This window comes from Zonotrichia albicollis, chromosome 7 (genome assembly GCF_047830755.1).
Source record: "Zonotrichia albicollis isolate bZonAlb1 chromosome 7, bZonAlb1.hap1, whole genome shotgun sequence".
Lineage (NCBI taxonomy): Eukaryota > Metazoa > Chordata > Aves > Passeriformes > Passerellidae > Zonotrichia > Zonotrichia albicollis.
In genome coordinates, this window is record NC_133825.1 from 24,322,606 (window position 1) to 24,344,535 (window position 21,930).

Below are 21,930 nucleotides of genomic sequence, written 5' to 3' on the forward strand. Positions count from 1 at the left end.
GTACCTGGTGACTTCCAGAGGTCTCTTCTGCTCTAAAACACTCAGACATAATGTTCTGCTGTGGAGCTTCTTCTGTTTGTATTCAAGCAGTCTTGCTGCTTCTGGTGGAAGAGACCGCTTCTTCCCTTGTTCCCTTGAGGAGGCTGGGAGTAATATGCTTTGTTCTTTTTGCTGAAGTCATGGTTACTTCTCTGCATTAGCCAATATTTAGCATTTTAATAATAAGCAATAGCAATTGAAGGGGTTTTTTTCCCTCTCTAGATTCAAATAGAAATAATAATACAAATATACAAGTCTTCTAGTGGCTTAAAATTAAATTACATTAATTTCTTCCATGTTCATGGTGATTAATAACAGTTCAGTACATAACTTACAATAAGTAATACAGATAAATTAAGTTTAAAGACTGAAGATTATTTTTCAGTTTCAAAAGAAGAAATTTCTTTATCTTAGAAATTTTCCCGACTTTCAGATCAATACTGAGAGAGTTCTGAAAGCCATGGAAAAGTTGAGCTTATTGAAATGTTGTTAGTTCTTTGCAAGTTGCCTAAGGGCTTTTCTTCAAATGTACAAAATATGCTTGGTTTCCAGGGGTGGTGAGGAAAAAAAACAGTCAAGTCTCTCTGCTTTTCCCTAGATTCATGGGGGAGGAAAGAATTAAGATCTTAGTCATAAAGCATTTGAAATTTTTATAGGAAAGAGACAATCTAAAGTGAAAAGTTTAAACCATTGAAAAAGTAGTTTCAACAAGGAAAATATATGCAGGGTGTTGGAAAAATGGAACATAAAGCAATCAAGAGAGGAGAAAAAGATTCATTAGGAAGAACTGAAGAGAATTTGTGTGATTTACAGAAAAAGGAAGGAAAAGCAGATAAAGTAGAAACCAGTGTGTGTACTTTCAGTGTCTAGCATCCAGGTTAATGGTTTGCTCTCTTGGGGTTTTTTTGGAGGCTTCTTCAGAATGTTAGGAATTTCAGAGCTTACCAAGGCCTGAGAGAATGATAAAAGCAAATGTGTCTGTATAGCTGCATGTATACATACATACCAGATTCCTTAACAGGTAACTTGAAAAAGCAAGTGGCTGCATGTGTTGATTACTGTGAAAATATTCTTACAGTAACAGCAGAAACCAGAGGCAGTTCCATGACGGTGAATAGCTGCAGTTTCTCACGTTGGTACTCTGCAGCACAGGGACACAGTGGTTACTCTTTGGGTTATATCTTTATAGTTTTGAGACTTCCTCACTTATTTTGAGAAATAGTCAGAAATAAGCCTGGGTTGCAGATGGCCAGATTTAATAGCAACCTCTTCAATGAAAACATTTTGTATTTCTTTTCTTGCTGTGGAAGACTTTTGCAGTAGCTTTAAGTCTATGACTTGCTCTGCATCTTCTTCCACCTCCTTTTTCTGATCTAAGACAAGAGATTTTGAGCTTCAGCCACTCTTTTGTGGTGTTTTCTTTTGTGGCTGCACTAAACAGGTTTTGTCTTCCCAGAAGTGCAGGGTTTTCATGCAGAGATCTACTTTTATTTCCAAGTAGAGTATTTCTTTGTTGTTATGGTGCATTGATGAGCATGCCTGATCAATATATGTAGCAGTAATAAAGTGCTTAACATCTACTTAGACATGTTCTCATAAATTTGATTCTTCATTGCTGGCAGTTTACTTCCCATGTGGTTCATCACACATTTATGTATTCTTCAGAGACACCACAGAAGACCAGTATTTTAATCCTTGTAAATTAGTTGACTAAAAATGTATTAATGCCACTTGATATGCATAAAGATATATTAAAAGTCAAATTTAAAAATAATTAGCATTAATATTAAATATTAAAATGGATTTGAAGTTGCCACTGTTAGTGAACTAAAAAAAACCCTGTTGATTTTAGTTCACTATTCTAATTACTTTTATTCAAATACTTGATATAGATAAGGTATATATTAAGATATATTTTAAAAACTTTATGCACTTTCTCAATTTCAGGTGAAGTAGTTAACTGAATTTGAATGTATAAACTAATCTGAAACAAAATTCTAAAATCTATCAAAGGAAATTACAGTTGTCAGTAGCTGATTCATTATTTGAAAACACTAGTTCTGTTTATTGGTGATTTTCCCAATTAATGGTTGCATCTGTCTTTAAAACATGGGCAGAAACCATTTTCTTATAAATTTGTCTGATTAAAATTCTTCCAAGGGATTGTTTAAAGTTGATCTATTTCTTTATTAAAATTTCACATTCAGTTTTAAGTAACTTTATTCTTTAAAAACCCTTTTAATTTAAGTTAGAATGCAGTGTACTTTTTAAGAAAAATGCATAAATTTTTAAGTCTCTGGCTTTTCTATTGAGTGCGTAAGAACAGAGCAGTCTTCAGAAGTGACTTCTGGGGAAGGGAAGCAGAGCAGAGGCTGAGGACTGCAGGCTGGGAAGCAGAGCAGTCAGGGGCTGCCTGTCTGTGTTGAGCACTGATGGAGCTCCTGGGAGAGCTGGAAGGACAGGAGAAAGGTTTTAAACCTCTGTAGTCTGGGAACATGCTGTGATTTTTAGGAACCAGTTCTGCTAGATGGAGCTACCTCTAACATGCCTGGTCTTTGGAGATCACAGCCTTGATATATAAGAAAGCACTATAGGAAGCACTATGGTTACAATGCCAAACACAGAGTTTGGAGAAGCGTTGAAGATACTTTTTTTTGCACTCATACAGTTTTTCTGATTTAAAAAAAATAATTTGTCTTTGAAGAGCAAGTGCTGGTATTGTATTCAAGCTGTATCAGTTGTACTGAGATTTAATTCACATAACAGAACATGTTAAATCATTATTAAAGTTTGTGATAGGCAGGAAGGTGAAATGTGTTTACTGGAGTGGGGGATTTTGCTGTATTTGCATTTTAAAGCAAGAAAAAGTAGTTTAGACCTACCACATAAAAATGTCAAGGTATGCCTTTTTCATAAGGAAGGCATGTCTAACATACAGAGCTCTGGTACAACTTTCATCTTTGATGGGAAGAGCCCGGTGGCAGCAGCACCAGCAGGGAGGCAGGTGAAGGGGCTCTTGTGACTAAGATTCTTCTTACTTATATATTGAATTTCTTGGAGTTTACAAGCATGGATCAGAGTAGCTAGAAAGAAATGCCTCTAGCACTGTGCTTCTGCTAGGACAAATCCCTTTAAAAGTTAATGTAGTCTGCAATAGAAATGTTTTTATGTGCAACACCTGTATTATGAACTCAGAAAGCTATCAAACAACTTGACTGCTATAGGCCATATTGGACCTTCCTTTGTGGAGAAAGAGAGCATACAAGTAAGTAAAAAATTACAGGCATCGTTAGGCTTTTGTATTTGTCTTCTTACACTAACTGCTGTCTCTGCATTTCATAGAGCCGGTTTTTATGGGTGACACAAATGTTTTCTTAGATCAGAAGACTTAATGAAATGATATCTGTATCCTGGCATTGAGTTGCAAGCAGGTTGACTCGGGTTTTAGTGATTAGTAACACTGCAGTGTCATGCACAGTACATTTTTAAGATTTATCCATGTTAATATTCATATTTGAAACGTGCTTTCAAGTAGACTTAAATTTCTAACCTGGTGAGATTTTTAATATCCTGTGCTTCTTTGAAATACATTTTATAGTCTTAAGTTATTTTCTGTGACTGGAAGAAGCAGTGCTTTGAATAATTTATATTTTTGATCAAAGGCTGGATACGATACATTGTAAGGTGTTGTTCTGTTTTAACAATTTGTTTTATTATTAGCTTTTGAGATTTTTATTTACTTATATTAATATAAAATTTAATTTTAAACAGAAAACCATTTAAGTGTTGTCCTGTCTGTAACAGTTGTTCACACTTGTAGAAATCTACAATGCATGCAGTGTATCATGGGGCAGAGTAGAAGACAAAATCAGAACTTGAAGTCCCATCAGCTTTTTTCTCATCCATGTCTTACACTGCAGTGAAGTCAGGAGAATGTTCCACCCTTACTCTGATATTTTGTTGAATGTTGTAACTTTGTAATGCAGTAAAATGCACATTACAGAGCAGTTTGTATGTTTAGAAGTCTAAGATACTGTCATTCTCAAAGCTGGATAAACAGGTTGGAAGTGATCTAGGATCTTGAACAAGCTCACCAGTGTGTCATAGCTCATTTATTGATCATGTGTATTATTTTGCCTCACGAGCTCTGTTCAGTTTGCAGGTGGAGGTTAGGAAATAGTGGAAAGGAAGTTTTGCTGTGCCTGAGGTCTCTGGGTGCTGCATTTCAGTGCGCAATACACTGCACTTACCCCTTTGAAGGTTATGTGAGATTTGTGTATGTATGTTTGTTAGCTGTACTGCAGAGTGACAACTGCAAGTGTCATGGAGAAGACGAGATTAATTGCATCATCAAGTAGTGTAGTGTCACAAGATCCTAAAACACGATCCTCCCTTTGCCTGTCCTGTTCCCAGGGGAAGATGCAGCGGTGTGAATGTCTGAGAGCTGGAGCTCTGGGGGTGGGAACATAAACCTTGGAGCAAGATGTTCTTTAGGCCTATCCTTAGTTCTCTCTTGTTCATTTACTCAGTATTTATTGGCCAGGAAGAGCAGCAATGAAGCATCCTGTGAGTTCAGGGCCTTCATTTGCCCTCTTAACATCCCAGGTGGATGGAAGCCAAGTCTTTACATGCTTGGCTCCCATCCCCATACCTGACAACTTTCACATGGGCACTAATGAGTCCTGAAGTGCTGAGGATGAATTGCAGTACTGCAGTAAAGGATACAGTTACATATCCTAGGTGGAGACAATTAACTCTTTTGTGAAGTAATCCCAAACTTCCTCAGAATTTTCCTGTTCTCTTCCCTGGGTACTCAAACTTCTGTCTAAGAAGAGTTCTGCTTACAGTCTTAGGAAGTAAAAATGTAAGAGTGAAATGATTTTCCCCCCCCTCCTTTCTTTGTGCATTTCAGGTATTACCTGTAAGATGAAAGCAGGCTACTGTGGAGTTTTACATTACAAAAATAATGAAATTGTAGTCTGTTCTTGCTTTGAATAAAAATCTTTGCCTATAGAAACTGAACAAAATACAAAGATGCTATTTCTTTGAGAACACAGTTATCTGTTTTGGATTTTATGTAGGATGTGCTTTTCATAAATCTTGTAATGCAATCCATCTTAATAAATGAAGAGGGAAAATGTATTTCATGTCACTTTTAGTATAAAAGGTTGGTATACCTGTAGTCATGCTTCAGTGTTAGTTTACAGAGAATTATACTGCTTTAAAAGATAACAGACATGCACAAAAATGTTGTTCTTTCTGTTCTGAGCTAGGAGAAGCCATGCTTTAAGGGTTCCTTGAATTGCTCATCTAATAAACTGAAAAAACATTGCCTTCAGTGCAATGTTTTTGATGAATGATCAGGGTAGGAAAATGGATGAGTGACTGTAAAACACTGATCATAAAGTACCATAAAGATTTTTAACATGTGGAATGTTCCTGAAGATGAGGGATTTATAACATCAATTGTGAAAAATACTGTATTCATTCAACAAAGTCAGAAAGGCAGTATTTGTACATATGCTTTTGTACAGTGGCTTTTGCTTTAAATATTAAGTAGAATTACCTGTTCTCTGAGCAGGTAAGGATCTCTTAGATGTGAATACTGAATGTTTTGTAATGTCTCTAGCAAAATATTAAAATTACCTTTCAATTTATGCTGGGAAGAAATATGTAGAAAGAGAGGGGGATGGATGGAGGAGCTGTTTCAGTTGTGCAGGATTCCTCTTGGTTAAATCAGAAACAACTAAGTAACCTACTGTTACTCTAGCACTGGATCTTGTTTCTTGTGAACAGTCTGTATTCTTGTGAATAGATCAGGACTATTTAACTTGGGCATTACTGAAATACTCTTTGAAGACTACGTATTAAATAAAGCACTGCTCTGTGATGTCAGTGTTTGGGTAAATGGTGTATTTCTCAGGATAGTCTCTTAGTTGTGTCCAGAAGAAGCACAGTTGCATTACTTTGCTGCATTGGACAGTGTACCAGGTGTGCATTATTAACCAGATGAGGAAATCTGCAAGTGTGCTATTTTCAGTACAGTAGGATCAAACTTCACAAGTGTTTAATTGGCACTTGTCTGAATGACACAGTGGATGTTACAGCATAGTGATGCAGTGGGCTCTGTCTGCACGAGGTTTTAATCAAGTTTTTCTGGACATATTTCAAGCAAGGTACAAGAGGACACTAATCTTCTCATCACTCTGCAATTCATGTTTGCTAGGTTTGACAGGAAGCTCAAGAATCTGTTTGAAGACACTTTGAGTTTCCTGGTCAGGTTTCTTTTCCTTAGAAAAACTGAAATTTTTATTATGACCTATTGTGACTTATTTATGAATAACTGAATTTGTAAAAGCTTCTGCTGGCCCTGACTGGCTGCTGGCTTATCTTGCCAACACTGAGCCTCACACAGAACCTTGCTGTAATCTGTGTCAGTGCAAGTGATAGTTTGTTCACAGCTCTTCTCTCTGTATTTGCTTCATACCTTGAGGATTTAGAGCCAAGGTGGTGGACAGAAAGAGATTAAAATTGTGTATGATAAAGCTGAAGGAGATGGGCAGAGATGTTCTCATCTGATACAGTAATCACATAGCGTATTCCCAATGAGGCAGACAGTGTTCATCGTTTTTGTTCTGCATGTTCTTCACTAAGAAGAAAATGGATCTTTTCTTCTGAATGCCTAGATTCACAAAACCACTTGAATAATATGATCAAGAAAGAATAATGTTTAACTCTGCTACTGCTGAGAAACTGAGGGCTACTTGAGACATGATGCAGCCCTGTTTCTATTCTGTGAAAGCTCGTTTGGATGGATGTTAGTGTCATTTACTGAAATTTAATTTGCAAACGAGATTTACTTTAGCTGTGTTTTGAAGTACTAATGCATACAGAGATCAAAAAAACCAAGAGATTTTGGAGTTATTACTGCTCTTCCATGAGACTGTGAATCTATAAAAAATTACTTCAGAAAATTAGAAAATTGCATATTAAGTTTGTTCAGTCATGCATAAAATTATTCTTGTTGTGGTTATCAAGCCGTCAGCATTTTGGTTTTCTGAACACATGAATGAGAGAAACTTTCTTCAGAAAATTCTAACCAGTTACACCACTGCTTTCCTGCCCTACCTCGAAAAGAGAAATTATCTTTCTGTTTATATTGATTATATATGGTTAAAAGATCTGCTGTTAAGGGACACAATATGTCAGCTGGGTATTTCTAGAATAAAATTATTAACTCAGATTTCTACTATAATCTTGGGGGAGGAGATTGTCTTGTATACTTGACTTATAAATATAACTGTTGTTGTCATGTTTTTCCTATAAAACTCTTGAGCAGTTGTCAAAGAGATGCAAACTTTTTTTTGTTGTTGTTGTATTTTTTGTGTCCAGGTCAAAAGCCAGACAGCATGCTTCATGGTACAGGAATGAAGACAAATTCTGACCAAAAGAAACAAGCAAATGGAGTAACACTTGCTCCAGAGGACACCTTACCTTTTCTTAAATGCTACTGCTCAGGACATTGTCCAGATGATGCTATTAACAACACATGCATGTAAGTGTTGCATTCAGGATAGAGAGGCTCTTTGAAGAATATAATTTTGGATTTTGAGAGAGCATACTGCTTCTGGAGGCTGACCAAGGTTCTCTGAGGTGATCTGACCACAATTGATTACATTCTGTGGGTGCTGAAACCCCATGGTCATCTCTGTTTTCACCACACCTTAGAACAATTTACAACTGGTAAATTGTAAGCCGAGCAACTGCTTTGAAGGGCAGAGGTTTTAAGTAACCCTGTGGTATTTTATAGCTGGGGAAGTATTAAGTGACCCAAATCTAAGCCTTCTGACATGACCACCTGTTTGCTTATTTCTTCACCTAGTAGTCAAAAAGGTAGTGTAAACAACATTTACTGAGAATTCTTCTTGTTACATGTTCAGCAGTTACTGACTATGAAAGAAAGGCAGGAGAAAATAAAGAAAAGCCTGTGGACATGTAGAGACAGGAGGGAAGTTTTATCTTTGATAGGTATAAGAATCCTAACAGACTCATGCATAGGTTATGTGCTTGCTTAAGGTGGGTTTTTTCATGTTCTGAAACGTCCTTGTTTTTCCTTTTTTTTTTTTCTCTCCATTTGCAATTCCATGTTCAAGGCCCTTCTGTTTTCTTCCTTAGGAATTAATATACAAAGTTGAAAACCTATTACTTGCTCCTGTACTTTGAGTCTTCACTTTAACATAGGTTTCAGTTTCTCTAAGGTGTCACTTGGCAGTTTCTGTGGAACCCAAGGAGGTAGAATAAACACTGCTCTCTTTTTTAATGTAAACACAGGCAGTAACTTACAAACAGTTTTAAACTGAGAAAATGTTCCAGTATTTTGTCTTTCAAGCCTCTTGGTATTTTTATTACTTTTTAACGCCCTCTAGTGTGTGCAGTGTGTATATGCCTTACTAATTTTTGTCTGACCCAGCAACTGATAGGCCATTATGCTGATAATAAATCTATCAGTTAAAAACACACAGTGTCTGCATGCAGGGTACCTTATGGCATTATGCTTTCCACATCTGCATTTCTTTGAATGAGTGTAAATAGATTTTTGGCAAACAAAATTATTTCTAAATTTGTTTTCCTTAGTATCTGTGTTGAGAGAATTAATGAATATTTGTGAGAAGGCATCCGTGTAGTGTTCTATTTGAGAATATTGTGGAGGTCTTTTATTCTCAAATTGGATGGTATCCCCTGTATTAAAGAATTTTTCTAGAAGTTTCCATTCTGGAATTCTTAATGGGTTCATGGCCAACTAATGCTGAATATTAAATGACAAACATGCTGGTAAAGCACACGTGATATGTTTCTTGCAGAACTAATGGGCATTGCTTTGCTATCATTGAGGAGGATGAACATGGAGAACCCACACTTGCTTCTGGCTGCATGAAGTATGAAGGTTCAGACTTCCAGTGCAAGGTGAAAAAATGAGATTTGTACCAGAGCCATACTTCTATTTCATTTTTGTGCCACTCCTTTTTTTTGTTTTAAGAGCAGTATTTATTTGACATATGGTTAACTGGTTTTGACTAAGCTCAAGACTTTTCCCATATGTTAAATGGCCACTTAAGTAAAAACCATCTATTTCTGTGCAACAATTGCAAAACATCTCATGAAATATAAAAACATGCAAGATCCAGTATAGGCTCAGAGATTAGATGCTATCTGTCTGCCACTGCAGAATGATCTCATACATTGAATGGTGTGGTTGAAGTGCCTTTTAAATAAAATAGCTTGCACTTTTGGTCTGTGCTGTGTTGTAGCTGTAGTATCTCCTGTCCCTGTTTTAGCTTTAAAATCTGAGTGTTCATGAAATTCTCCTTCAACAGGACTCACCTAAAGCGCAGCTGCGCCGAACGATTGAGTGCTGCCGCACTGATTTCTGCAATCAGGATTTGCAACCAACATTGCCCCCTCTTGATAGTACAGGTAAACATGTCCTTATGTTCACACTGCTAAGAGGTGCTGTTTAAGTTCTGTTCTTGATCAACAATAGAAATAAGGGAAAATGTAATTACAGTATTGCACAAATCTGGGTTTTCCCTTACTCAGTAATTTTTATATGAAGATCTGTACTTCTCTTCATTTTCTATTTTCAGTTTTCCTTTTTTGCCACTTTCAAGTTAATCTTTTCCTCAATCAGTCACTCGTGGCATTTTTGTTCTTGTTCTTAGTGCATTCATGTCTTGACTGCATGCGATCGTCTGTTTTTATTCTGTTTCCACAGTCTGATCTCTTTTTAAAATGTTTTTCTTAATCTCTGCTGTGCTTTTACCATTATGAATGCCATCATAAAAAACTATTCAGACCTTGTTAACACCTCTTCATTGCAAATTCATTCTCTGCTTTCTGTTGTTCCCAGTGAAAATAGTTTGTTTTCATGTGCTTACTCATTCATTGCTAGGCAAGTTGTACTGGTCTAACTGTTGCTTTATATCTTCTCAGAATCTTACTGCTCTAAATCCTTTATTTCTTTTCTAACAAGCTAGCAAGAGTCAACCAAAACCAACAACTCCCAAATCTCAAGCTGAATTTTTTTTTTTGTCATCCAAATGAATTTATCTTTGCTTTTGTGGTATAAATACTTTGATACACAATATATGAAACCATACCTAAATAAACTGTTTACAATATATGTTTAATTAATAGACTTTGGAAACTCTCTTTTTTTCCTTTCTATTTTTTCTTCCTTTTTTTTTTCTTTTTTTGTCAAATAGATGGACTTTTTGATGGCAGCATTCGTTGGATGGCAGTGTTGATTTCTATGGCAGTCTGCATAATTGTCATGGTCATCTTACTTAGCTGCTTTTGTTACAAGTAAGAAAGCACTTTCTTTACTGGAAACATTTTTAATTTTGCAAATCAGCGTAAACAGAACAGTTATTTTGCTAATGTAGTCAGTTATAATCATACGTAGATTGGAAACAGTTATAACCTAATTTCACATTTCTGTGGGTAGCAGTTTCCATCACTAGGTAAAATGAAATGTTCACAGCAGAGAATTTAAGTGAGTTTGATCCTTTCCTCTGGGTACAAAGTATTTACAGTTTTGCAAGCTACACATAACTTCAATGCTAAAGCAGCTGGTTAACAGGGGTATCATCGTGGTCATTATGCTTTTGGGTCTTCAGTCACTTTTAATAGCTAAATTTCATCTGCTTCTGAGATTTTCTGCTGAGTTTCAAAACTAAGTAATTGTCTAGCTGAGCTAAGGCAGTTCATTCAGGTGCTTCTGTTAGCACCAGCCCTGTGCTGGAGGGGATCACCGTTCTAGAAGTTTCCAAGGCTTGTGTCAGCCTCAGCTGCTGTGGTTAAAGGTTCTGTCTGTTCATTTAATCCAAAATCAGCAATGTTGTGCTGGTAACTCTGGCTGAGAGTTGAGTATTAAAAATGGTGGGTTTCCCCCTCACTGATAATCAGCTGACAAACCTGTACATGCATTACAAAAGCTTCTTTACATTAGAAAGCTATATAAGTTACATTTCAGGAAAAGAAAAAATACAGTAACATCTGCTTCTCTGTTTTTTCTTTTGAGAAAGTGTGAATATTTAAATAGCTCCTTTCCTAGATGAGTTTGTTACATATTTTGAGTGTTTTGGAGTTCATCTTAGCTTGTGTTACTTTTGCAGACATTACTGTAAGTCGATGGCAAAGAGGCACTGTTATAATCGTGACCTGGAACAAGATGAAGCATTTATTCCAGCTGGGGAGTCATTAAAAGACCTTATTGACCAGTCACAGAGTTCTGGGAGTGGATCAGGACTGCCACTGTTGGTTAGTCATACATTTGAGATCTTTCTTCACTGAATTTCTCTCCATCACATACAAAGTTTGGTTTGGATCTAATGCCTAGAACAAAGCTGTTTGTTCATATGAAATGCTAATTATTTTATATGCCATTATGATGAAGGTGAAGTACAAACTGAACACGTTCTAATGCCCATTGTCACATAGTTAATTAAAATTAAGTGTCAGATATGTTAAAAAAATCTTTTGGCATCAGCAGAATTCAAAGAAACCTTAGAGCCTACAGCTATTAGGATAAAAATACAAGAAATGGCTAATATAGGTATCAAATTGAGTGAACTCTGTGATTTTACTTGCTTAGTATCCACTGACCATTAAAATAGAAAAGCCAGAGAGGGACTTCTTACAAGGGCATGTAGACAGAGGACAAGGGGAAATGGCTTTAAACTGAGAGTAGGTTTAGATGGGATATTAGAAAGAAATTCTTCACTGAGGATGTTGAGACACTGGAGCAGGCCGTCACAGAAGCTGTGGATGCTCCATCCCTGGCAGTGTTCAAGTCCAGTCTGGATGGGGATTTAAGCAACCTGTTCTAGTGGAAGGTGTCCCCACCCATGACAGAGGAATTGGAAGTAGAGGATCTTTAGGGTCCTTTCCAACTCAAACCTTTTGTGATAATTATTCATAATTTTGTTCATTCACCATCCTCTATAATTCTGGCATAAAAATCAGCCAGTGAGACAGATGACTATTTATAAATCAGAAATAAAATGCAAGAGAACATACCCTTCAGTTAGAAGTTAAGATGACTTAAATCTTTTGGGGTTTTTTTAATACCTTGGAGGCAGCAATAATGAGTCCAAATTTTTTTTTCTTCCTTAGGTTCAGCGCACTATTGCCAAACAAATTCAGATGGTGAGGCAAGTTGGAAAAGGACGATATGGTGAAGTGTGGATGGGCAAATGGAGGGGTGAAAAAGTGGCAGTCAAAGTGTTTTTCACCACAGAAGAAGCCAGCTGGTTCAGAGAAACAGAGATTTACCAAACTGTTCTCATGAGACACGAAAACATCCTCGGTAAGGCAGCAGAACATTGCTCAGCTGCTGCAGGGTGCAGGAGGAGCTCTTACTGGGTGGCTTTAGGGGTCTAAGGCAGCTTCTGTGGAATCACCAGATGGGTTATTCCCTTATTATGCTCTAATGAAATGTTACTCAAAGTGTAGAATTTTGCTGCTTTTGGTTGGAAATATGTCTGCAGTCTCTTTGCTGAAGGCTGGACTGGTAACCTCACATACAGTTAGAATCAGAGGTTCTGCATGATTAGTTTTCATAAGGACAACATGTGTTTTCTGCTACAGTACAAGAAAATACAGCTTTAGGAATTAGCACTAAATCTACTACACAAAAATTTTATGTACAAATAAATAGTAACTTTGTTTATACATTTCATAGGTTTCATAGCAGCAGATATTAAAGGCACTGGCTCCTGGACACAGCTTTACTTGATCACGGATTACCATGAAAATGGATCATTGTATGATTTTCTGAAGTGCACTACTCTGGACAACAGGGCTCTGCTCAAACTGGCCTATTCTGCTGCGTGTGGCCTGTGCCACCTGCACACAGAAATCTATGGGACACAAGGCAAGCCTGCAATTGCACACAGGGACCTGAAGAGTAAAAACATCTTGATAAAGAAAAATGGAACCTGCTGCATTGCGGACTTGGGTCTTGCAGTCAAGTTTAACAGGTAATAAGTCCTCTGTCATGGGAGAACTTTCATGTCATTTTTTTATTTAATGCACCAGATACCCAGTTTGAAAAGGCAGATGGAATAATTTGGTTGTTTGCTTTCAGGGTTTTTTTTTCCAGTTTTGAGAGTAAAATGTAGTTCTTGAAAGCTGGTAAACATCACAATAAAAATAGGTTGTTAAGAAACAATGAAAATACCCTTATGGAAAATAAAAGGAATATAGGGTCCATTTTGTAGAGGAAATGGACGCTAACTTTTTTATTCAAAACTAGCCTTTCATAGTAATTGCAATCATGTAAATTCTTCACAGAAAAATTGAACAGCATATAGGTAGTTGAAACTTAATTGAAGATGTGATACTTTAATAATATTATTAAATACTTTTATTAGTTTAAGTTCTATGGAGATAGAGACTTGCCTTTTTAGTGGCTGTGCCATACAGGATTTCATACCTTGTAACAGTCCACAGTTCAGTAACTTGCTAATGTTTTCATCTAGTGACACCAATGAAGTTGACGTTCCCTTGAACACCAGAGTGGGAACGAAACGTTACATGGCTCCTGAAGTCCTGGATGAAAGCCTGAATAAAAACCATTTCCAGCCATACATCATGGCTGACATCTACAGTTTTGGGCTGATCATCTGGGAAATGGCTCGGCGCTGTGTCACAGGAGGTAAACTTTGCAATATTCTGTGTAAAATCTACCAGGCCCTTCCCTCACTTTAGCAATGCTTCACCAGGAAATAATATAATTAGCTTGCTGTGTCATTGGGCTTGTATTCTTTAAAAGCAGTAGTAATAGTCTGACAAATATTTTTGTGACTCATCCTGGCTTTTCTTTTACTCTTCTTTTGTATCCTTATGCATCTTCACCTGTATTCTTCCATCTTAAATATATCTATGTGCTTCTTTGTAGCATGAAGTAAATTAGAAAAAGCTAAAGCTAACATTTGGTATCAAAATCAAAGGCATTACAAGGAATTATCACAGCTACTAAAGTTAATAATCATAATATTGGAGCTTTTATGCTAAATTGTTGTTGTAGTGAAATTTTCAGATTTTTACCGCAGTGAAACAGCATGGCAGAAAGTTAGTTTTTGTTCCTAGCTAAAGAGATCCAAGAGTAGATATGTACTTTTATTTATTTTAATTGTTCTTCATCTTTCACAATGATCTCCAGGTATTGTTGAAGAGTACCAGTTGCCATATTATGACATGGTGCCAAATGATCCATCCTATGAGGACATGAGAGAAGTGGTGTGTGTCAAACGCCTGCGCCCAGTGGTGTCCAACAGGTGGAACAGCGATGAAGTGAGTGTGCTCAGAGAAAAATTGTTCATTAATATGGGGTGGCATTTTAGTTTCATATATACTAAAATGTTGTAAAGTAGGACTGCATTCCCATATTCTGATACTTTGAAAACCTCATAGCAATAGTAGGAGAAAGACATGCTTGAGATCAATTCAAAATACTGTACTTTTTAATGTATCTTTTCAGTGATCTGAGGGGAAGATAGCCTTAAGCAGCGTGCAAGTATATGAATACTGCTCTACTTGACATCATGTGTTTTAGTTAGTGGAATATATTCAGAGTTTAATTTGAGCTAAAACTTAAATAATTTTTAATTCATTTTATTAGTCTTAATAGATACAGCTTATCGATTTGTGGCATAAGATATTTCATGAAAGATAAAGCAGTTCCTTTGTGGAATTCCTCTTCCTTTTTTTTTCTTTATTCCTGTTACATCCCAGGACAGTTAGGGATAAAACTAAAATACTGTCGTTTATATGTGTTTTTAAAGGGCCACAGCTTGAACACAGTGAATGAGACACAACTATTTCACATAGCAAATTAAATATGTCATATCCATTTTTCCCTAAGTCCTTCACTTCTATGAATTCCCAGTTTTGTCCTATTTTTTTGACTACTGAAAGAGCTGTTGTCCCACCTTCATTTCCCTGAAAGAATTCTCTGTGGTTTTGCAGCCATATATGTGGAGATATTTCTGTTTGTTGCTGCCATATTTGTACGACTATTCTTGAAGTTCTGGTAATGCATCATTGGGAAAATCAACATTTCCATTAGTCCCAGCTACCATAATACTAGGCAGTGACGGGGTGGGATAAGAAAGATTGGCATGTGGATGTCGGGTTTGGGGTGTTTTGGGGTTTTTTCCTTCAGTAGATCTCTTTATAATAGTTTTCTACCAACAATTTTGCAGAAAATTTGGAAGTTGCATGTTTTTGAACTTGAAAGTTCTACAATTTGAGCTTGACAGCGAACCAGAATTATAACTTTGGATGTAGCAGTTGTTTCAATAGCACGCCTTTCTTTTTTCTTTGTTTTTTCTGCAGTGTTTAAGAGCAATATTGAAGTTGATGTCTGAGTGCTGGGCTCATAATCCTGCCTCAAGGCTCACTGCCCTGAGGATCAAGAAGACACTTGCCAAGATGGTGGAATCACAAGATGTAAAGATTTGACATAGGAAATTGACTTTGGAGAGCAAAGCTGGACTCCCTAGATCTTTTCACTCAGACGTGGGTGAGGAAGATAAAAACAGAGAAGAGGAAATAACTGAGATTCAGTATATTTTCTCAGCACACTTCTACAGGCTGCTAATGAAATCTTTCAGTACTTCATAGACCATGATGCTGAGAGCCTCTATACACTACGTGCTACATATATGGACAGCCTTGAGAAAATACACGTTTTGTTTTGGTTTGAGCTGCATTGAGACTTCAATCATACTTAGTGAGTCTCCAGTAAAACTCTGGGTACTGAATTGAATGTTCAGATTACAGTGCTTTCTGTGAAAGCCTAACAAGCTATATGGATTCAACAGAGATGGAGAATATAAGCTTTTTTTTTTTTTGCCTTCTACCTGATAAAACCTAGTCAATCCATACCAAGTTTTGGTGAAACAGCGTGTAGGTTATTAATCTGTTTGTGATACTACTCAGTTTAACAGTTCTTTATGCCTTTATGTGTGTGCCAGGATTATTTTGCTGTCATTTGGAATATATAAGAAACCATTTAAATGAACAAAGTTTTATGGTCAGGGCTCCATGCATTTTGTGGCTCCACAATCAGAGATTTGCTACTGAATCTTTTGCCATTAAGTTATTCTTCAGAAATCTCAGTTTTAATTTTTATTTTCTGTTTTTTATTTGGTCTCAAGGAGAACTGCAAAAATGTGAACCATTAAGTAATTAAGAAATGGCTACCTAAATCTGTAAGGAGCTTGAAACAATCTCTTCTAGAAATGTAGGCTGCTTTGGTCATCTCACTTGCAGTCTAGAGAGAGCTTCATAATTGGATCCCTGATATATGTCATATTTTTTCACAGTGCCACATGCAACCAGCATTTTTGCCATAGAATACTTTACATCTTAGCAGAAAGACTGATGTGTCTTGGTGATGTGGTGATGTGTCTTGCCTTCCTGCTCTGACTCTGATAGGTGTCTGTCAGGCTCTGAATGTCTTCCCATGAAGGGATTTGTCAGCTCTACCATGTGGTCTTTCATCATTTGACAAAACTAGGCAGAAGGTGAGTTTTAAAAGGCTTGAGAGCAAGTCTGGTCTACAGACACAAAAGAGGGAAGGCAGGAAGCTCTGGGTGCTCTGAAGATCAGAGAAAGCAGTAAAGGGTCAAGACCAGGAGAAGTGAGTACGTGAACTGTTGCAGATCAGATCCACAGCGTGCAGGAGATTTGGAGCTGGGTTGCTCTGATGTAGACACAGGAGGCCACATCTGTGGGCCACTTAGTGGAAGTCAAGATTTGAGACAAGGTGAATCAGTGGGTGTTGCAAGTTCTAGTTGAGTTTGGGAGGAATAGCATTGAAATTAAATCATCAAGATACAGTAAGTTAGCACAATTGTAAAACTTGGTTTTATTGTGCCAACTGTTAAACCTGCATGAGAAACTGAAGTTCCCCCATTTTCACCACTGACCCACACAAGGTGTATAAAAGCCAGAACCCTCCATGAGGTTACTGTAAAGTAGAATTATTGATTTATAACTCCTTTGGCACTTCTACTTGGAAGTTAGAAAATAGTACCATAACTCAAGTTGAAGCTTCAAAGCATGAATCGTCTGAAGATTGAACACACAGTATTGGAACCATTGAGTCTATTTGATAATTTAAGTGCCTATAATTTTGTACTGTAAATCTTGTTCTAGATAACTTTAAAAAGGGAAATTATTTATACAGTGTGTTTTGTGCTTGTGTAAAAAAAAATAAACAATAAATACCTAGTCCTAGGTACATCTGTACAATTAGATAAATGCACACACACACGCCATAGCTGAGATTTGAAGAAAAAGGTTAAGAATACCAGAATTGATGAAATTGTTAAAACTTCAGATTGATTTGTGCCAGATTATTTGTCTTAAAATATTTACATAGAGAATGTTTTGATGTGTTTAAATTTCCCTTGAAAATACAACTGATACAAAGCAGTGTAACACAAAGTAATGTGATTTGTGTACAATTACAACATTTTAGCATGTTACCTTTTTGTTTTAATCCTGTAGTTCCCATAATGTAAATGGTCAGGCAAAAGATTGCAGTATTTTTATTTTCTATTGTGATGTACAGACTTTATTTAACAGTTCTACATATTTTATAGAAAACTAGCTATTTCAAGGGACTTTTTTTTTAAATAAAGTCATTACTTTTGTTTAGTAATGCCTTTAAGTATTAATATGTATTCTGGCTGAGAAGTTCATAGGTATGTCAACTTTAACTTATTTGAAAACAGCAAGAGATTTATGATATTGTGCCACAATCCTCATGATAAAGGGCTCTTAATAAAAAAGTTTCTCCGTCCATTGCCAAGAAATTTCTGATGATTTTGAAATTGTTAATCATGTCTTCGCACATAATTTTTGCACAGGTAGTTGGAAAATTTTTGGTATAAGCCAAAAAAAGTAAGGGATAAGCTTTTGTTTTTCCTTCTCTAGAATTTTTATCAATAAGAAGGAAAAAAATGTTTATGTAGGTACCCTGCTAGCTTAAACTTTCAGAGCATGAAGATCTGTCTAAATTAACCCCATCCTATGTAGAATATTGTGTCATTTCTTTTAGAATTTGCCACATCATCATTTGCTCTAAACATGTTTTGTGAATTTTTTTTAGTTCATTTTTTCTAGCTCTTCAGGAAGCCCCTTTTGGAAGTATGAATTTCAATAATTTGTAAATTTTCACTTATTTTCTTTTCCATTGTTAAGTATTGCAAGGCAGCAATAGGATGGTTAGACACCTTAGGACCTAAATTGATTTTCCAGTTTACTTTTAACATAGAGGGAGCCTACTGCTGCAAAGATGATTTTTTTGAGAGGGAAAAAATCTTTTTTGCCTTAAACCTAATTTATCAGCACTTCAGTTACTCTGTTCATACTCAAATGTATCATGCATGTGTAGTTCTTGCTGTGCTGAACAGCAACTGCCTTGATTCTGATACTCAACAAAACATTAACACTAAAGAATGTCTATACTGATACTTAATCATTTGGGGGAAAAAATATGCTCTAAGCCAGCCCATTAATTTTTACTTAACTAAGTATAATTAATGCAGACTCCAAAGGTAAGCAGTTGCTTTATGCAATCCTGTAGTGTTCAGAGGAAGCCTTTTAAATTCAGAGAGGGTAATGAGATTCTTCTGTTGGACTATGATTAATCTCATTTTTGGAGGTCAAAATTTTAAGCATTTGTCATTTGAAAAAATATCCTCCAAAACTGGCAAATGTGGTTAGGTTTTTTTGTTTGGTTTTTTTGTTTGGTTTTTTTTTTTTTTAATACAAAAATCAACTGTGTGGAAAATACCTTGAGAATACCAAGACTGTGCCTTGGAAGTTCTTAAACACTCAAATGGAGGGATTTTTATGTTTGTTGAACCTGTTCCATGTGATTTTATATGGAAATAATTGGAGTCACTTCATTTGTTACAGCACCTAAAAGGAACGTTTTTGTGTTCCTGTTAACTTGTAAATTCCACCAGAAATGTGGTATTCCTATAGAGAAAATTTGGCTTACATTCTGAGTTTATTCTGAATTTACTTAATATAATTTTTCCTCAAGAAACAGTTTTCCCAATATCCATAATTTCTTATGAATTGTTTTCTTTATTAGCCTTTTTTGAGGTCTTGAATGAAATGTAAAATTAATATTTTAACTTACCTCCATAATAGTCTAGAATCAAATTTTAGACCTTGATCTAAATGACCATTTGAATGTGTTTAAAAAACAAATAATTTGGATACATTTCAACTACTCTGTCTTAACAGACTGTATTTTAATGGTCTAAAAGTGTTTGAAGAGCAGAGTTATAAAGTTAATAAACATTCTTTTGCTATTGCAGATATTTTTAAAGGGAAGTTACATGCTCATCTTCTGTGAGATGTTCGAATGATTTAGCCTTTGCTCCCTCTCCTGACAGTGCCTCTGAGTTAAATCTTTATCCTGTGCCCACAGTCTCTATCCCAAGTAGGGGTGATGTCTAAAAGCAGCTGGCAGTGTTGCACAGCCCAGTCCTCATGGAACCATGGTGCTCAGCCTTGGTTGTACAGCAGAAGTAGAGGGCACATTACTTCTGGTATTTTGACAAATCTAATGTAATTGTTGCTTTGTGATATTTTACTGTTTAATGCAATTATAGAAGCCCACATCATGTAGTGACTTTTGTGCTCCAACATGACATGCCCAAAATGAAATGTACTATATTGTATACAAGAAAAATAAATAACATTGTAGTTAACCTGGAGAAGATGTAAATAAAATATGAAAGAAGAGTGGAACAAGACAAATGGTCACACTCTTGTGTGTGTTATATGCCAGAAGTGTAGAATACTACTTTAAAAATGTAACACACTAATGTATTTTGTACAGCATCTGCTTTAGAAGGTGCCTTATTGAGTTTACCATGAATTGCTTGTTCTGTACACAGATTATGTCCAATGTATCATTTTTAAGTAAATAACCTTATTTTAGTACACATTAGTAATGTGTTTTGTTACTATAAGATTTTGCCTTAAAAATGTAACGACTTGGAAATCCTAATACTGTAACTAAATAATTCCCTACTTTTTCATACCTCGTTTATGGTTTTTCCTCCCACAGTCTCTGAATAAGTTGTTAATTATTACTTTTATTGTTCAATGACATTGAAAGTTATTTGGTGCTCTCTAGGTTCAAGCTCTTTATTCCTTGCACAATATTTAAATTTGAGTGCAACAGTAAAAAACAGTGTTTCCTTTTCCTGACTTCTATCCCTGTGTTACAGCAAAGCCAAAAGCAAATCAAAATCAAATAATACTTTTATTTGAACACATGCAGGTTCCCTACATGTTGGTTTTATCCATATAAATTTGCCTCAAGCTTACCAGGTAAAACCAGAAAAAATAAAAGGATGGGGAATTTTGTAATTGCTTTTTGTTCCCTCTGTATAAAACCTTCTTTTTCTGCAATAGTATCCAAATTAAGATATTTGAGTTTAATATGTGTATGTACTGCTTGTTGCAAAAATATGCAGGTGCTTCTGTATATCCTGCGAAATTTATTCTGGGTTTTATGATTCAAGCAAATGAAGACCAGTCAAGGGGATATCTCCCCTGTGAGAACCATGAAGAGGGTGTCAGAATTTGTTTTCTCATTGCAGAACTGTATTGGCTTCTACTCCCCATAGAGTCCACCTCTAATTTAGAAGGAGAATTAAGTAAGATCAGTTTCTGTTCTCTTTTTGCATTTAATCAGGAAAAATATTAGATTTAAATACGTATTTTTTACAGCATCGAGAAAGATTTTTATATCTAAACATCATAAAAACTGTTACCAATATATTATAGTTATAAGCCTTGGTTTGTTTTCCCTATACAATCAAATGTTAAATTCTTGCAGTGTAGTTCTGGAAAGTGCTGTGGAAAGATCAGCAATGTAGTTTCAACTTTCCTGTCCTTAACACATAATACCAGGAAATTAGACTGCACAAAGATTTGGTCTCCTTAAATTAGTATCTTGGCAAAGCAAACCTTTTTCCTATGGTTGTGGCTATTTTGGAATGGAATGTCTTCACTGGTTGCAGTGGTCGTGGTTGGATTTAAAACTGGAATTTCATGTTAGCGTTGCAGGAGGACATAAGGAAAATTGTGGGTGAGTGTTTGCGCCTGTCCGTGCTCTAATGAGCAGCTTTCCTCTCGGTGTTGCTTCGTGGAACGGCCACACGGTGGGGCTGTGTCCTAAAGAAAGGATTTGGAAAAGAATTGGGGAGTTTTGAGACATGAAAATAAGTTCTACTGCCTTTTAGCAATAAATACCAAAATGGTCTCCATTATAAATGGGTGGGTTTGACCACTACGCAAAATGTTACTGGTGAGTTGGCATCAATATCTAAGAGGTGAAACAGCAGTAATGTGTGAAATGTGAAACATTTCAGTGAAATGTGTAAACACTGCACATTGATGTTTTGTGGGCATACCAAAAAGCACTCTGAGTAATTAGCAAACTGAACCACAAGCTTTTATAGAAATAGCAGAAGTATCACTAAATTCAGAAAGGATCAGATATAATTCTATTAATTTCCTTAATTCCTTCTGCATTTTATCTTCACCTTTCCCCAGAACACCACTTTGGTGTTTCTCACTGATGTGAATGCAGTAGATGAGTATCAGCTGTGAATCTGAGCAGGGAAAGGACCACTGCTGTGGGCTGAGCACCTCCTGAGTCTGCTTCATGAGGAGACCTCCATGGGCTTCAGACTGGCTTGATGTGGATATTACCTGAAGAATTTGGGCATTGCTGGATCTACAGAAAGCAAAATTGCTTATTTTTGATACAATCAGTACTTGAAT

The 21,930-nt window shown here is 36.2% G+C and overlaps 1 protein-coding gene across 3 annotated transcripts in view; it reads left to right on the top strand.

Moving 5' to 3' along the window:
- BMPR1A (bone morphogenetic protein receptor type 1A) overlaps positions 1-20,076 on the top strand; it is a 73,443-nt gene extending 53,367 nt beyond the window's left edge. For all 3 annotated transcript variants that reach the window (XM_005481564.4, XM_074544682.1, XM_074544681.1), the window contains 10 exons: positions 7,432-7,594; positions 8,901-9,003; positions 9,414-9,513; positions 10,302-10,401; positions 11,214-11,358; positions 12,214-12,406; positions 12,782-13,079; positions 13,581-13,756; positions 14,264-14,394; positions 15,439-20,076. In XM_005481564.4, coding sequence (XP_005481621.1) covers positions 7,432-7,594; positions 8,901-9,003; positions 9,414-9,513; positions 10,302-10,401; positions 11,214-11,358; positions 12,214-12,406; positions 12,782-13,079; positions 13,581-13,756; positions 14,264-14,394; positions 15,439-15,564 — 1,535 coding nt within the window. In that variant the 3' untranslated portion in view covers positions 15,565-20,076. The remainder of the gene's footprint in view (positions 1-7,431; positions 7,595-8,900; positions 9,004-9,413; positions 9,514-10,301; positions 10,402-11,213; positions 11,359-12,213; positions 12,407-12,781; positions 13,080-13,580; positions 13,757-14,263; positions 14,395-15,438) is intronic.
- The last annotated feature ends 1,854 nt before the right edge of the window (positions 20,077-21,930 follow it).